Here is a 17698-nt window from a genome sequence, read left to right on the forward strand (position 1 = left end):
ACTTAGATTCCTTTACTGAATATTTCCAAATGCTTCAAAAAATTGCTACTGCTTTTTGGTCACCAAGGTGCTAATATCTGTACAGCAGAATCATCTTTCTAATCTTCCCTTCCTTAACTTTACATAATGCTTTAGGATTCAAAACATGCATTCTTGTACCTTCTTTCTTATCTTTGAAGCAAACTTTGAAGTAGTTATTATTATGGAGAAACTGATACTCAACAGGGGTTAAGTGACTCACCACGGTCACAATTCCTTCTTTCCAACTTAATATTGAACAAGCAGGTACTGTGCTAGGTGCGAAATAAAGAGATAAAATTCCACTTCCTTACCTGTCTCTGTTACCCCTTTGCCATCCCCAGACTCCACTAACATCTTTGTGCCTAGATAAGCAATTCTGAAAAGATTCTTCTCCTGGCCAGGTAGCTTTTTCCCCTTAAAGTCTCTGTTGTTGAACCGAATGCTGCATTTGAAATGAGATCAGAGACCTTTCTGGAAAGTCAAACAGAGCATGAAGCACTCTCATCTTGGGCTGCTCATCCACTGCCTTATGGGATCATTCTCTTCACAGACTCATCTCCACTATTACACTGACTCCTTTTTAAACTTCTTAGACTCTCTGGTCAATGTAAAGTTCATTCTTGATATTTTATTCTGTTTACTACTTGTTCTAAAAGTTAGTTTTATTTCCCCAAATAAATAAAAATTCCTTACTGTCTCTGTCAATAGCCTTTCTGTATACGGTCAGCCCCTTGCATCTACTGGCCTCTTTTCAACTAATTTTACAGAGAGGATCATTTCTACAGTGGGTTCTTTATTTGATCAGTTGTGTTACTTGTTCATAGTCATTTCTTCAAGATCTGCTCAATTCTTTCAGATTTTGTTGGTTGGCTAATATGAATAGTTATCCTAATATTTCCACTGAGCACATTCAGTAGTTTGGGGCACTTTTTTTTAGTTTCAGGCAAGGATTGTTTTTAATTACAAGGAGTAGCTGTCACACAGAGAGCTGGCTGAATGAAACCTTTTCGCCGTACTCACCTCTGCAATCAGATCATGCAGCTCTCCTTCTGTAGGGCAGCATCCTAATGACCTGATAATTGTTCCAATCTCTCTGGAAAAAAAAAAAGTTTTCAATGGTTTTAGAATATAAACTCTGAAAAGGCCATGTTTCTCCAAATTATCTCAGAGCATATTTTGTAATGTAGGAAACCAAATCACTCCGACATTGCCTCATGATTATAAAAGATGTTTTCTGGGGAAAGAAAAAGGAGGATAAGTGAACCAAAGAAAGATGAAAGAAATGGTTTCATTGACTGGCAAATGCCTTGCCTGGGCCAATATAAAAAAGTTCTAGAAAGAAAAAGAAACGTTGGCCATGTACCAACTGACTTTAAGTGTTACTTAACTCTTTTGAGCCTCAGTTTCCACACCTGTAAAATGTGGATGATAATGTCTACCACAGAGTTTTGTGGTGAAGCTGACATTAGTATCAGAGTGTTAAAAGCATGGCCTCTAGCGCCAAACCACTAGGGTTCAAATCCCAGCTCTGTGACTTACTAGATTGGAGAGATCACCTACCTAATCAATGTGTGCATAAGCCTACCTGGTAGGTAAAACACAGTGACTTCCTTCAAACACTAAGAACCAGGAAGGGGGATACACTAAGGGTTAAATAAGAAGAGCTATCATAATACAAAGCACATCTCCTGGCAGAGCAGCGCCTCAATAAATATGAGTTATTCACCTCTCCCTGCCCCCATCATAACGTAGTTCAATTCCACAAATAACCTAAGAAAAGTATAAATGCTATTCAATACTCTCTGAATATTAAGACAGGGATGTATAATTGATTACGAAATACTTCCATTCAAAACTATCAAAATTAAAGTTGTAATGTTTGAATGTTAATTTAATTTCACAAATATTCACTTAACTAGAGTAGTTAATTTCTTTACCACTCTGGATAATTTTAGTGGTATTATATTTACTCCCTATTTACAAAGAAAACATTTTAAATAAGAATTTTAAATTTCTTCACTGAAAGAGGTTGCAGAATAAGTATCAACTTAAAAGTGAAACCTAAAGTCAGTAACTGTGGAATATAGGATTCTTTTCACTTACTGATCTTCCTTCTTAATAAATGAAGGGCCAATAAAACATGTACTATCCTCATGTCAAGTATATTTCCTTTTTTCCCATTTTCTTGTTTTTTTTTCTTTCATATAGCAAAGATATTATTATTATTATTATTATTTTTAGAAAGGGTCTTGCTTTCGTTGCCCAGGCTGGAGTGCAGTGATGCAATCTCAGCTCACTGCAGCCTTGACTTCCCAAAACTCAGGTGATCCTCCCACCTCAGCCTCCCAAGTAGCTGGGACTACAGATGTGCACCACCATGCATGGCTAATCGCACATTCTCACTCTTATTACAGGCAAGAGTTTTGAAGGAGGGCAACACAAATCGCACATTCTCACACTTACTGGAGCTAAATAAGTTGGTCTCAGGGAGGTAGAGAGTAGAATGATGGTTACCAGAGGCTGGGAAGGGAAGAGGAGAAGGAGGACAAAGAGAAATTGGGTTAATAGGAACAAATATATAGTTAGATAGAAGGAGTAAGTTCCAGTATTTGATAGTACAGTAGGAAAATTAGAGTGAACAATTTATTCTATTTTCAAAATAGCAAGAAGAGAAGAATTATAATGTTCCCAACACAAAGATAAACGTTTGAGGTGATGGATATCCCAATTGCCCTGACTTGATCATTACACATTGTATGCAGGTATCAAAATAGCACACGGACCTCATAAATATGTACAACCATGGTATATCGATTTTTTAATTACCAAAAAAAAAAAAAAGATTTTTGAAGGAGACAAGATTGGGAAAAGACAAATTCTAGGCCCGTGCTAGACCAAACAGCAGCCACCAACTACATCTGGCTATTATGCATTTGAAATGTGACTACTGCAAATGGAAATGTACTGTCAGTGTAAAATACACACTGATTCCAAAAGCTTAGTATGAAAAAGAAAATGCAAAATAGCTCATTAATAATTTTTATTATTGGTTACATGTTGAAATGATAACACTTTAGACACATTGGGTTAAATAAGATACGTTGTTAAAATTAATTTTACTTGTGTTAAATTATTAGGCTCGTGCAAAATTGTGGGTTTTGCCATTAAAGGGGCAAAAACTGCAATTACTTTTGCACCAACCTATAAGTTTCGCCTAAAGCTGCCTCCTTACATGTTTTAAGCTTGACCTAGAGGTTTCCGCATATATAGTGAACTGCAACCTAACTGGATGTTACAACAGACATAACCTACTCATGCCCCAATCACAGAGTTTCGGCCAATCACAGCCAACGGTTCAAACCTTGTTCAAAGGAGGCCAACTTCGAGCTGTAACTACGCCAGCTGTTTCTGCACCCCACTTCCATTTTCCGTACATCACTTCCCTTTTTTTGGAGGGGTGAGCTGATTCTCAGATGGTTCTTTGCTCAATTAAATTCTGTTAAATTCAATTTGTCTAAAGTTTTCCTTTTTCTTTTTTTCTTTTTTTTTTTTTTTTTGAGATGGAGTCTTGCTCTATCTCCAGGCTGGAGTGCAGTGGCACAATCTCGGCTCACTGCAACCTCCACCTCCCGGGTTCAAGCAATTCTCCTGCCTCAGCCTCCTGAGTAGCTGGGACTACAGGCACGGGCCGCCACGCCCAGCTAATTTTTTGTATTTTTAGTAGAGATGGGGTTTCACCATGTTGGCCAGGATGGTCTTGATTTCTTGACCTCGTGATCCACCCACCTCAGCCTCCCAAAGTGCTGGGATTACAGGCGTGAGCCACCACGCCCGGCCTTGTCTAAAGTTTTTCTTCCAACACCTGTTTCTTTTTTACTTGAAAAAATGTGGCTAACAGAAAATGGAAAATGATAGACTATGCAAACTCCTTCTGGACAGGGCTTTTCTAGGGAAGAGCTTCCATCCGAAGTCAGACTGAGAAGAGAGCAGATAAGGAGAAAGTGAGAATTCCACTGTGCTGTGTCAGCAACAGAAGCCTCCGTGTTCCTCTCTGGGACACTCCCAGCTACTCAGGAGGCTGAGGCAGGAGAATCGCTTGAACGTAGGAGGCGGAGGTTGCAGTGAGCCGAGATGGCACCACTGCTCTCCAGCCTGGGCAACAGAGTGAGAATCTATCTCAAAAAAAAAGTATTAAACAAATGTAAGGTATGGAAATTTGTGTCACAATCTCACATACGGTACTTGAGTAACCTGAGTATAAAATGTCTACCTTGGGTACAGTATTAACAGGATACAGGAGGAGCTGGTAACATTAACTGGAGGGTGGAGAATGCCTTGGAGAAGAGTGGGTGGCAGGGGCAAAGGCTGGAGGAAGTCTTTTCAGCATCTACCTTTTGAATCTTTTGAATTACAAACAAATGAATACATACATTTTAAATTAAGTAACTTAGTCTCAGCTACTAGGAAGGCTGGGGCAGGAGGACGGCTGGAGGCCAGGGGTTCAAGGCTGCAGTGAGCTATTACACAGCTGTAAATGGCCACTGCACTCCAGCCTGGGCAGCACAGCAAGACCCTGTCTCTAAAAACATTTTGTAATAAAACAACTTACAACTTCATAAAATAAATATTCTAGCTGGATGATAAAAGGCTGTAATTGTCTTAAACACATAAGAGAAGCACAGTCTGACCCAGGGATAGGCAGCGAGGGGCAAGAAGAGTAAATAAACCTAAGAGAGAGTTCGAAGGAGTCATCAGACTTCATGAGGGAGAGGAAAGTCAAAAGAGTTAAGAATTTCTTATTGGTTGGTAATGAGTTACCAATATCGAGGACTGCATCAATCACTGAGTTCAGAAAATAGAAGGAGAAACATGCCAGGCGCGGTGGCTCACATCTGTAATCCCAGCACTCTGGGAGGCTGTGGGTGGGAGGATCACTTGAGGCCAGGATTTCGAGACCAGCCTGGGCAACACAGCAAGACTGCCATGTCTACAAAAAATTTTAAAAATTAGTCGAGTGTGGTGGCACGTGCCTGTAGTCCCAGCTACTCAGGAGACAGAGATGGCAGGATCGGTTGAGCCGAGGAGTTCAAGGCTGCAGTGGACTATGATCCTGCAATTGTACTCCAGCCTGGGTGACAGAGTGAGATCCTGTCTCTAAAAGAAATACCAATAAATGTGCAAAATAAATAAAAATAAATTTTTAAAAAGGAAGTAAAAAAGTTTGGGTGGAGGGAAATGAAGAGTTCAATCTGGGACATGCTGAATTTTCAACATGCTTGTTCTTGCTGGTTATGCCATGAAAACCCTGACCATCTCTCAGGGTTACGCCACAGTGAGCAGCCTTGAGAGATGATGTAATGTCTCCCTCCAGGCCAAAGAGCAGGCTTGCTTCCTGCTTGCTATAAAAGCAGTAGATATCCCCTGTTCTGTTCCCTGAAATTCTCTGTTCTGAAAGCTCTGTTCCCTTTCTGTGATGCCACCCATTTCCTGTGCAGGCATCCAGCTGGGCCCATCACCAGGAAAAGGTGAGGGCAGGAGTAACTGTCACCCACAAGCTGATGCTCATGTTGCCTGCTGTGCCAAGAGGAATGAAGTCCTTTGTCACTGACCCAGGAGTCTCAAGTCTTGTGGCAACATCCATGAAACAGTAACAAGCTAACTTGCTAGCTTACAAGTGGGATAAAATCAAACCACAGACTTGCTACTCATAAGAGTGTGAAGTGCAGAAGGATCTGGCTGGAGACGTGGATCCGGTCATGAAGCCACAGCAGCAGAAGAGCTCCTCTACGTAGAATGTATTGGCTGGGAAAGAGAAGGAAGAGGTCTGAGGAGTACCCACATTCAAGGAACGATCCAAGAAAGAGGAACCCGCATGAGACATGGAGCAGAGCAGCCAGAGAGGGAAGTGAACATCCAGGAGAGGGCCGGGGCATGGAGGCTAAGGAAAAAGAAAATGGAAAGTCATCCTTGGCTTTCCGATGCTGCTGAGAGGTCGAGGGAGGTAAATTCTGAGAAACAGCCACTGGAGTTAGTAAAAAAGGAGATCAGCTATGATTTTGACAAGGGCACCCTCCGTTGAAGGTGGAGGAGAAATTAGATTGCAGTGGGTCAAGGAGGAACTAAGAAGTGAAAGGGAGAAGTCAGGCGTGGTGACAGATGCCTGTAGTCCCAGCTACTCATGAGGCTGAGGCGTGAGGATCACTTGAGCCCAGAGGAAGTGGGGGCGAAAGTTGCAGTGAGCAGAGATCGTGAGGTGAACAGCCACTGACTCGGCACTCCAGCGTGGGCAACATACACAGACCCCCACATCAAAAAACAAACAAACAAAAACCCCAAAAAACAAACAGAAGTAAAGGGGAGGGAAGGGGTGTCTGGAGAGGAACATGGTGTTAAAGAGGATGTTTTTTCTTTTTTGATACTGAAGACCTGAATGATGTGAGCATATTTTAATGCTACTGGGGAAGAGCCCGTGCAAAGAAGAAGGCTGATGCGGGCGTTGTTCACTGGGTGGGTGGGTTTCCTGAGAGGGTGGGAGGGCCTGGGCCAGGCACTTAGCGCTCAGTGTTCTTCCAGCCACCCCCATCCTAGGTCCTGCCGCCTGCAAGGTGCTACATGTGAGAGAATGGCAAGTTCTTCCCTATCATAGGAAATTTCCCTCTCCCTCTTTCACATCCCCTGGAGGAACCCATCACCATCCTCTTCTCTGCTGAGCGAATCTGCTATGGTCTCACCTTCCCGGGTAGACCCCAGAAAACAAAGCCCACGTGATTGACATCTTGCAGGCATTAAGCAACTTTTTTCTCTCTAGTCTCGAATCACAAAGGCCTGATGATATAAGAAAAAAAGGCAAAGATTCTTTTGCTGATGAGGCCACAGTGGCCTGAAGAACAATGCCACGGCTTCCTCAAGAACTCTCCCTGTACACCTACAAACTGCTCCACTAGCCCACCTATATCTCACCTATCTTCTTCTCTTCTCCTCTACTCCTTCCTCTTAGGGAAAGCTAATCTCTCCATTGAGCTCTGGGGCCCTGGAAGCTGTGCTAAGGCTCCCTGTGGCTAAGCCTGGTGCAGACGACACGGATGCTGTCCCTGTCTCAGGCCTAGACGGCTCACGAGCACAATGCTTTTCCTCTCTCCAGTCTCCCCCAGAGACTGCACTAAGCCTTGGAGTCGCAGAACAGTAAGTGTTCTCTGAGTATCATTGATGGGTTCTTGGAAACTACAACCGTAAGCAAAAGGACATATAACAAAACCATTTTTTTTCTCATCAACTTTGTAACAACATTATTCAAAGACTTGCTGTACATCATTTCATTTAAAGTCACAGTTTCCAGCAACTGATTGAAAGGTTAAGAGAAGACTTACTGTACAATATAAGAGACAAAAAGAAGCCACGAAAACTACTAACTTTTTATTGGTCTTGACAAGTAGGGGTACAAGATTTAATCAGACTTAGAAAGTAATGTGACTTATCTGTTATCTCAAGTTTCATCATACAATTCATATCTGTATCCCTAGTTTGTCTTTGGAAATGGGATGATGAAGAAACTCGCATAAAAAGACTTCTCTGTCCTCTGTGTAGTACAAGGCAAGGTCCTCTGCTGAGAGTGAATGGCACGGAAGAAAAGAGACAGTCTGAGCTGTGGCTGCGCTCCCTCGAGCACTTACCATCACCACAACTTGACACCAGGTGTGTGTATCTCAAGATGGCAAGCCTCCTTCTCTCTCTCACATTCTAAAACCTGCACTTCTCCAGAGCTGCTGGGTATTTCTGGGTGCTCCCCAGAGGCCCCCTCTCTTCTTCTCCACCTGCCCAGCTTCTCCAGCCGACTGACCTCTGCTTCTGTGCCAGGCTCCCTTGCCTCAGGCTCCCTGCTGTGCGCAGTCAACACGAGGCATGGCGTGCATCTTCCACTGCTGTGTAACAAGCTGCCTGCTGCAGAGTGACGGAATCAACCACGGCTTATTCTTTTCCGCCATCCTGCGGGTTGGCTGCCTGGTTCCTCCGCTAGCTTGGCCTAGGCTCACTCATGGAGCTGTGCTTGGCAGTTAATCTACACACGGCTGCTCAGTCCTCTACATTCAGCCACTCAAAATGGCCACTGTCACCACCCTGAACTCTGGGCCCTTCACCCTCCATCCTGCCTGCTGTTAGTCCATAATCCTGAACCTCTCAGTTTTCACTTTCTTTGTTCCTGCAAAGCACTGCTGCAATAAATAATAAAATAAAAAGCCGTGGCCTATGACAAATTCACCCCCATCCAACATCGAATCTGTCCTGGGTGTTGCCTAACAATCCGCTCAGTCGTCTGTTGACTTCCTGGCAAACTCCCTCAAAACAGCTATTCTGGAGCATCTCTTGCCTCAAGCTCCAAAGTACTCCCTCCCTTCATCTCAGAAACCGTCCTTATCACCCACTTCCCTCCCTTCATCTCAGAAAACGTCCTTATCACCCACTGCACTCAACAGATGTGAACTGCACGATCACTGGGTGCTTTGATTAATCCTCGCGTCACCTTTACAGTCGCTGACTTTGTACCACCTTAGAGGAACGTCCTATAGCTCTTGCCTCGTGCTCGCAGCCTTGGAGAAATAAAAAGTGCTCCTCCTCGAAGAAGCAAATCTCCCTCTTAGTTTTTCGTTTCCACACTCAGCTCTTGTTCTTCACACAATTACCTCTCCCTCTCAGCATCTTCATTCTTTTCTTTATTAGCTGTTTCCTCTTTTGCCTTAAAATATTCAGGTATCTTCCTTATCTTGAAAAAACTTGATAGGTGCTTCGCCACTCTATTCTATTTCCCGGCTTCCTTTCACTAATCACAGCACTTCTTCTAAATGGCTTATCTTGTAACTGCCAGCTTCATTTCGCACCATCCACCCCATGCCTCACCGCGCTGCAGAATCCTGTCATCAGTAGCTCTCCACTGCTCAGCCAATCAGCCAGTGTCTCCCTCCCACTCCCTCCCTTCCCTCCTCATCTCCACTTCCCTTTCTCCAATACCCTCCTTACTGTCTCCTACCCCCAAGCTTCTGGCTGCAAAATAATATCAATGGTTTTGTCTTCCTTTTGGGCGGGGGGGATTGAGGGGATGGGGTCTGCTCTGTTACCCAGGCTGGAGAAGTGGCACGATCACACTCACTACCTACTCAAACTCCTGGGCTCAAGCGATTCTCCTGCTTCGGCCTTCCAAGCAACTGAGACTACAAGTACACACCATCATGCCCAGCTGATTTTTTTTTTTTTCTTAATAGAGACAGAGTCTTGCTATGTTGCCCAGGCTGGTCTTGAACTCCTGGGATCAAGTGATCCTCCTACCTCAGCCTCCCAAAGTAGTGGGATTACAGGCATGAGCCTGGCCAGGTTGCTACAGTTTAAAGTATTACAGAAGGTGGCCTGGACAACATGGCAAGTCCCCATCTCTACCAAAAATTTTAAAAAAATTATTGGGGTATGGTGGCGCATGCCTGTAGTCCCAGCTACTTGGGGGAGGATTGCTTGAGCCCAGGAGGTTGAGGCTGCAGTGAACCGAGATCGTGGCACTGCACTCCAGCCTAGGCAACAGAGTGAAACCCTGTCTCAAAGTAAAAAAATAAAATATTTCAGAAGGCTAAGAGAATAAGCAGAATCTTAGATCTGGACAAAAAGAAGAGGACTGACCTCAATAAGAGCACTTGCAGAGGAGAAAAAGAGGAAGAAAAAACTCCAAAAGAGAGCCAGCAAAAAGAAAATTGAGATCACAAGTATAGAGTACACCGTGGAGGAATATGGCTATTAAAGAGAATGATGCACATCCTACCCAATAGCTGAGAGTTCCACAGCACTTACTGTGTGCCAGGGACTGTCCTGACACAGTAATCCCTACATTAACTCACTGAACCCTCACAACAACTAGGAGGTAGGTACTATTATTGTCCCCACTTTACAGATAGAAAACTAAAGCTCAAAGACATTAAATAACTTGTCAGGGATCACGTAGAGTTAATATTCAAGCAGTGACCCCCTCAGCACTAGGGAAATATAGGAAAGAGCTGGGGAGAAGTCTGACAAGAAGGATGAGTAGAAAACGGGGATGAGGGCCGGGCGCGGTGGGTCACGCCTGTAATCCCAGGAGTTTGGGAAGCCAAGGTGGGCAGATCACCTGAGGTCAGGAGTTCGAGACCAGCCTGGCCAACATGGTGAAACCCCATCTCTACTAACAAGAGCGAAAATCCGTCTAATAAAAAAAGGGAAAAGAAAAAAGAAAAAAAAGAAAACGGGGATAAGAACAAAAGAAAGTCACTCACAGTGGGAGAAAAGTAGATTAAGTAGCTTTCTGGCTCAAGAATGAACATCTTCTCTGGGTCTTCCAGGAGGAACAGTCCTCACATCCCTCTCCCCTTATACCAGGATCATGATCTGCATGGATGTGAGAAAAAATAGCCTCTAGCCATCAGGTTCGTCTTCGCAGAATCCAGTTCTACAGTGACTTATTACACGTGCCAGACTCTGGTGTAAGGTGCTTTAAATATTCTTCCTCACTTCTTCCTCATGACAGCTTTGTGTGAAAGGTACTATTTTACAGATGAGGAAAAGTGAACCACAGAAAGGTTAAGACATTTTCCCAAGATCACACGGGTAGCAAATGGTGGAAACGGGATTCACACACACAGCCTAGCTCTCATGCTACCTGCCACTGCAACTGCTGCCTCTCACAAATCTCAGTCAAGCATTCAGACTTGAAGGAGAACTTCTGAACTATAACACAGTGCTTCCAAAGAAAGCTGTGGATATTCCACCCCACGGGAGCTTTGGCCGTAGGTCCAGGGCCGCAAATTGTTGACCCAAGTGACAAATTTGGCCATCGGATATTTTTGTTGTTGTTGTTGTTGTTTATTTTTTCTTATTACAGTTTTTTTTTAGTCTAGGATTGGCGTGTTTATTTGTTTAGGTGGGGCATACATACATGTCATGAGTACAGTATGAACTCTGTCGGACTCTCACTTTTATATCACAGGCTGGCCCCCATAAGAATTTCGGTCTATCACTCCCAGAAAATATCAGTTTTGTACTGTTTAGAAATGCACCTGCAAGAAGCAGAGGAATGAGCCGAATGACACCTTAACCCAAGTGATCTGACTCTAAGATGATTTTTAAGAGCACACACAGACACTGTGGCTTATGTCAGAGAATGTTCTTGTCTCAGAAGCCCACACTGAGGCTGGGCACAGGGGCTCACGCCTGTAATCCCAGCACTCTGGGAGGCCGAGGTGGGTGGATCACTTGAAGCCAGGAGTTGGAGACCAGCCTGGCCCACATGGCAAAACTTTGTCTCTACTAGAAATACAAAAATTAGCCAGCTGTAGTGGTACACACCTGTTAAGTCCAGCTACTCGAGAGGCTGAGGCATGAGAATCACTTGAACCTGGGAGGTGGAGGTTGCGTGAGTCGAGATTGAGCTACTGCACTCCCATCTGGGTGATGGAGTGGGACTCTGTCTCAAAAAAAAAAAAAAAAGAAAAAGAAAGAAAGGAAGACCCCAGCAGTGCACACCTATGGTCCCAGCTACTTGGGAAACTGGGGTGGGAGGACCACTTGAGCCCAGGAGTTCATGTCCATTTCCCACCTGGACAATATAGCAAGACACCTTTCTCCAAAAAAAAAAGAAAGAAAGAAGATCCACAGTGAAGCATTTCAGGGAAAGGTTACAATGTTTACAATTTACTCTCAAATAGTCTAGCAAAATGGTGATGATGAAAATAATAATAATAAAATGTATAAATAGGTATGTGTGTTTGTGCATATATAGAGAGAAACAGGGGAGAGAGGGAGAAGGAGAAAGAGGAGGCGAAAACAAATGTGGCAGATCATGAGGGATTGGCGAATCTAAGTAAAAGTGCGCAGGAGTTCAGGGCAACACTCTTACCGTTTAGAAGTTTGAAATTTTTTAAATAAAAAGATTTTATTTAAAAAAAAACAAGATAAGCACATTTCACTCTCATCCATCAAAACCACAGTAATAACAAAGGATAACAGAAACCCTGCCTCATATACATAAACTACTTATACAACAATTTACTCTTGTGTTATACTATCTGTATCACTTTGGCTTGACAAGCTGGTTATGAAGGATGTCTTAATCCTCAGTTTCATAACAAAATATATTAGTTACAACATTTTCACTCAGTACTTCAGAAACTTGGCGACCCTGGATAGACCTAAAATATTGTTTCCTGAAGTAAAAGTTGAGATGAGGCTGTGTATCAGCCTACCATTCCTTGCAGGTAAAAGAAAGGCACAGTGGACCCTTCAACAACATGGTGTGAACAACACAAGCCCACTTAGATGTGGATTTTCTTCTGCCTCTGCCACTCGAAACAACAAGACCAACCCCTCTTCCTCCACCTCCTCCTCCTCAGCCTCCTCCACGTGAAGATGAGAATCAAGACCTTTATGATGATCCACCTCCTCTTAAGGAGGAGTAAATATATTTTCTCTTCCTTTTTTTTTTTTTTTTTGAGACAGAGTCCCGCTCTGTCACCCAGGCTGGAGTGCAGTGGCACCATCTCAGCTCACTGCAACCTCCACCTCTGGGGTTCAAGCGATTCCCCTGCCGCAGCCTCTCAAATAACAGAGATTACAGGTACGTGTCACCATGTTCAGCTAAGTTTATTTTTTTATTTTTAGTAGAGACGAGGTTTCACCATGTTGGCCAGGCTAGTCTCAAACTCCTGACCTCAAGTGATCCACCTGCTTTGGCCTCCCAAAGTGCTAGTGCTGGGATTGCAGGCATGAGCCACTGCACCAGCCCCTTATGATTTTCTTAATAACATTTTCTGTTTTGTTTTGTTTTGTTTTGTTTTGTTTGGAGATGGAGTCTAGCTCTCTCGACCAGGCTGGAGTGCCGTGGCACCATCTCAGCTCTCTACAACCTCCACCTCCCAGGTTCAAGCGATTCTCCTGCCTCAGCCTCCTAAGTAGCTGGGATTACAGGCACCCGCCACCACGCCTGGCTAATTTTTGTATTTTTAGTGGAGATGGGGTTTTACCATGTTGGCCAGGCTGGTCTTGAACTCTTGGCCTCAAGTGATCCACCTGCCTCAGCCTCCCAAAGTGCTAGGATTACAGGCGTGAGCCACTGCACCTGGCCTAATGTTCTCTCTTATTAAAGTAACATTAGTTTACTTTAGTGTAAGAATACAGTAGATAATCCATATAACATATAAAATATGTTAATTGATGTTTATGTTATCAGTAAGGTTTTCAGTCCACAGCAGGCTGTTAGTTGTGTTTTGGGAGGGTCAAAAGTTACATGTGGATTTTCAACGGTAGGGGAGATCAGTGCTCCAAACCCCCACGCTGCTCGAGTCAAGTGTGTGTGGAAAAGACGAAGCCCTTTTCATCCTTCACGAAGGCTGATGAAAGCAGCACTGCAGGCGGCTCCCTGCTGCTGGAAGAGAGATGGCTTTTCAGATGGACTCGTTGAGCCCCAGGCTCAGCTCATCAGCGGTAGCAATGGCTCGCCCTCTAAAACGGAGCAGCGGCTCCCAGCTGAAGGATCACACTGACCTCAGCTCAAGGCAGCTCACCAGTCAGGTGCCTTTCAGTGGCAATTTGTTGATGTAGTTGCCCAGTAAAGGCAATATAAGACAGCGAGTGAGAAGAAAAAAATACAAGGGCAAATGAGGTAGGGGAAGGGAGGTGGTGTTTAAATATTAATCGCCCTTTCCTCTCAAATGTCTCTTTCCTCAAATGATAATGGAATGAGATGCATTTATTTCAAAAGGCCTTCCAAATTCCTTGAGATGAGAATAAAAACAAATTACAGCAGAAGCAAAAACGACTCGGAGCTTCTCTTGTCCTCCCATGTTCTGAAATACGGGGCTAGAGGCACAAATGACCGAATGATCCTATGCACTATCCTCGCATCGTATTTCTGGTGCCAAAGACATGGGAAAACAGCAGAAGGGGCCAGGTGGGCCCTGCACATGTCCAGATGGTATCCGGATGGAGCTGGGATCCTGGCCACAGTGGAGGAAACTGTATTGCTAACAGTTCAGCCTCAGGAGTAGTGAGGATCCTAAAGGTGAGCTAAGAATAAAAGAGACGGCGAGAAGGAGCACAGGTCAGGAAAAGATCAGGCCATTCATTCTGAGAAAGAGATCAAGGTCTGTCTGCAAAGGGAGACAGCTGAAGAAAAAAATGTAAAAACACTGAAATAAGTGAAAAGAAAGTTACAGGAGATAGGAAAAAAAATTCATAGCTTAATGATGAAAATAAAAGAAGTTTAGAAATAAGAAAACAATACATTAGACAGGAACTAGAAAATGAAACAAAAATATAACATAATTGATAAAATCATATATAATATTAAGGTTGGTTAACCTATTTCTACTAAATGAAACTTTGAATTAAGTGAATTGATTGAAGATTAAAGTAAAGCTTTTAGGCCAGGCTGAGGCAGGGCAATAGGGTCTGGAGGCAGGGATCCTAAGGCTATTTCACACTGACTTCCTAGAACTAAATTGAAAGGAAAACCCTAACTTTCCAGCCTAAGTAACAAAAGGACCAGAGGCTACTCCCTTTGCAAACTCACTACCTTTTCTGGTAGGCAGATGGGAAATTGGCTGTCTGCAACAAACCAGACTGACTGCGGGTTGAGTCTTCGTTTGCATCTTTGCTCACTCCGGCCTCTGAATGGTTGCTGTCCACAACCAGTGAGACTGATGGCTGCTGTCCACAACCAGTCAGACTGATGGCTGCTGTCCACAACCAGTCAGACTGATGGCCTGCCAAGTCTTTGTTTGCATAGAGGTATAACTTTGTAACTTCACCCTAGCCTCTGATTGGCTGCGAAAACCAACTCCTGTTTGCACAGGGGTGTGACCTTTGTAACTTCACTTCAGCCTCTGGTTGGCTGCTTTCTGCAACCATTCAGACGGACTGTGGGCTAGCACTTCATTTACATGAGATGGACATGAAGTAGCCAATGGAAAACTGCTAGCGGGTATTTGGACCCAAGAAGATTCTGCATCTGGGCCCTGGAGCTGCTGCTCTGGCCCACTCCCACACTGTGGAGTGTACTTTCATTTTCAGTGAATCCCTGCTTTTGTTCTTTTGTTGCTTCATACTTTGCTTTGCTTTGCTGGGCATTTTGTCCAATTCTTTGTTCAAAATGCCAAGAACCTGGACAACTTGCAGTCACAACCCTCGACCAGTGACAAGGCAAGGTGGCTCACACCTGTGATCCCAGCACTGTGGAAGGCTGAGGCGGGAGGACCACCTGTGTCCAGGAGTTCAAGACCACCCTGAGCAACACAGTAAGACCCTGTTTCTACAAAAAAATGTAAAATTAGCCAGGCATGGTGGTGTGTGGCTGTAGTTCCAGCTACCCCGGAGGCTGAGATGAGAGGATGACTTGAGCAGGCGAGGTTGAAGCTGCAGTGAGCTCTGGGATGCTGCCATCACACCGCAGCCTGGGTGACAGAACAAGACTCTGTCTCAACATAAATAAATTCAATTAAATTAAAGCAACCTTTTAAAACCATTTTTAACATTATTAAAATTATTAAAGAATTTAAAATTATTGAAGTTATCTTTTCAAAAAACTATTTAAAAAACTGAAACCAAGCCAGGCATGGTGGCTCACACCTGTAATCCCAGCACTTTGTTGGGGCTGGGTCGGGGGAGGGGGTACCGAGGCAGGTGGATCACTTGGGGTCAGGAGTTCAAGACCAGCCTGACCAACATGGTGAAATGCCGTCTCTACTAAAAATACACAAACACACACACACAAATAGCCAGGCGTGGTGGCAGGTGCCTGTAATCCCACCTACTAAGGAGGCTGAGGCAGGAGAATCCCTTGAACCCGGGAGGGGGAGCCGAGATGGCGCCACTGCACTCCAGCCTGGGCAACAGAACGAGACTCCGTCTCAAAAAAAGTAAATCAATAAATACATAAATACATAAATAAATAAATAAATCCAGCCTGGGTGACAGAGTGAGACTCCGTCTCAAAAATAAATAAATAAATGATAAAATAAAATAAAAAACTGAAACCAATGTAGTAAAATAAAATTAAAATCGTTTTTTAAAGTTTAATAATTCCTTCTTTTGTTAAGCTTTTGGAGTAGAGAAAAAAGATATAAACTCGTTTTGCATATAGTAATGGGCTGGTTATCACTGGCTCCTCATAGGCAAAAAGTCCTGATTTGGATCCTTTTTTATTTCCATTGTGGTTTTATTTCCATTGTTCCAAGATCGATTTCAAGCTGCCAATTACAAACATGAAATCACTAAAGGTGGAGTCTGGAAGAAATGACAATAGCATACCATTATATGGTACAGCCACCACACATACACTAGACACAAATAACCTCAAAGCATAAGTATGAGTAAAATATAGGAAAGTAATTACGAAGTGGTAAATTGTAAGCATTTATTACAATTACCTTTCTTTTTGTCATTGTTAATAAAAGCATTTATTTTGCATGTTATACAGAATAACCTGAAAAAATATGGAACGCTTCACAAATGTGTGTGCCAGCCTGTGTAGGTGCCATGCTCATCTTCTCGATGTTGCTCTGATCTTAGATAAGTGCTGCTGAAGAAAGCACCCTTGCTTTTTAATATAACTGAATTAAGTCTATATAATTTATTTTTAATATGAACTAGCTTTAACAATACTTTGCAGAATTCCTGAAAGTTAACCATTAGCTCTTGTGAGCTGGGATAAGTCGGCACGGTCTGGATCCAGCACACCACTGACGGTGAGAGTCAAAATCACTTCATTCAGACAGCTAAAGAGGCCTTCCTGGGGCCGTCCCTGCACGGGTTCATCTCCTCAACAGCGAGAGTGGCCAGGAGCAACTCACTCAGTATTCTACCATGTACACAAAACAGAAATCGAATACTACTCTTGAAAAAAACATTTTGTCCCTTTGAAAAATAATTTTCTTCCTTTTAAATCGATTTCATGGGATTAAAAAAACGCTAACTCCTCAATTTTGGTAGGCTTTTGAAAGAAAGTGAAAATCAACTGTTCCATATAAAGTATTTAAAATATGCTGAGACATTTGATTTCTTTTTCTTTCTTTCTTTCTTTCTTTTTTTTTTTCCTTCGAGACAGAGTCTCGCTCCGTCGCCCAGGCTGGAGTGCAGTGGCGTAATCTCGGCTCACTGCAACCTCCGCTTCCCAGGTTCAAGCAATTCTCCTGCCTCAGCCTCCCAAGTAGCTGGGATTACAGGTGCCCACCACCATGCCCAGCTAATTTTTTGTGTTTTTAGTAGAGACAGGGTTTCACCATGCTGGCCAGACTGATCTCAAACTCCTGACTTCAAGTGATCCGCCCGCCTCGGCCTCCCAAAGTGCTGGTATTGCAGGCGTGAGCCACCGCGCTCAGTCAACATTCGATTTCTTTTGTCAACGTAGATGTCTTATACTGATAAGAAGTACAAACTAACTCCAAAAGCCTTTATGGTTACAAGTATTAAAAATGTTTTTCTGTACCTGTGCTATATATATAGTAGTGGGCATAGGAGTAAGACTATTTGGAGCAAATGAGCCCCAATAAGGTGGCCCAATCGTGGTGTCATCATTTAATTATGTATAGCATTTGGACCACTTAAAATGTTTGACCCGGGGAAGCTTGGTTCTTGGCAGGCTGGCATTTAGTGGGTGTAGTATCACGTTCCTGAC

The 17698-nt window shown here is 43.5% G+C and overlaps 1 protein-coding gene and 1 non-coding gene across 4 annotated transcripts in view; both read right to left on the reverse strand.

Moving 5' to 3' along the window:
* EFCAB2 (EF-hand calcium binding domain 2) overlaps positions 1-17698 on the reverse strand; it is a 156674-nt gene that overhangs the window by 63408 nt on the left and 75568 nt on the right. For all 3 annotated transcript variants that reach the window (XM_055094623.2, XM_055094594.1, XM_034950126.3), the window contains one exon: positions 1042-1114. In XM_055094623.2, the coding sequence (XP_054950598.1) occupies positions 1042-1114 (73 nt within the window). The remainder of the gene's footprint in view (positions 1-1041; positions 1115-17698) is intronic.
* Positions 16512-16615, reverse strand: LOC112438372 (U6 spliceosomal RNA). Its single transcript, XR_003026808.1, has one exon. It is a non-coding gene; the product is annotated as a U6 spliceosomal RNA (small nuclear RNA).

The sequence above is a fragment of the Pan paniscus genome, chromosome 1, assembly GCF_029289425.2.
Source record: "Pan paniscus chromosome 1, NHGRI_mPanPan1-v2.0_pri, whole genome shotgun sequence".
NCBI lineage: Eukaryota > Metazoa > Chordata > Mammalia > Primates > Hominidae > Pan > Pan paniscus.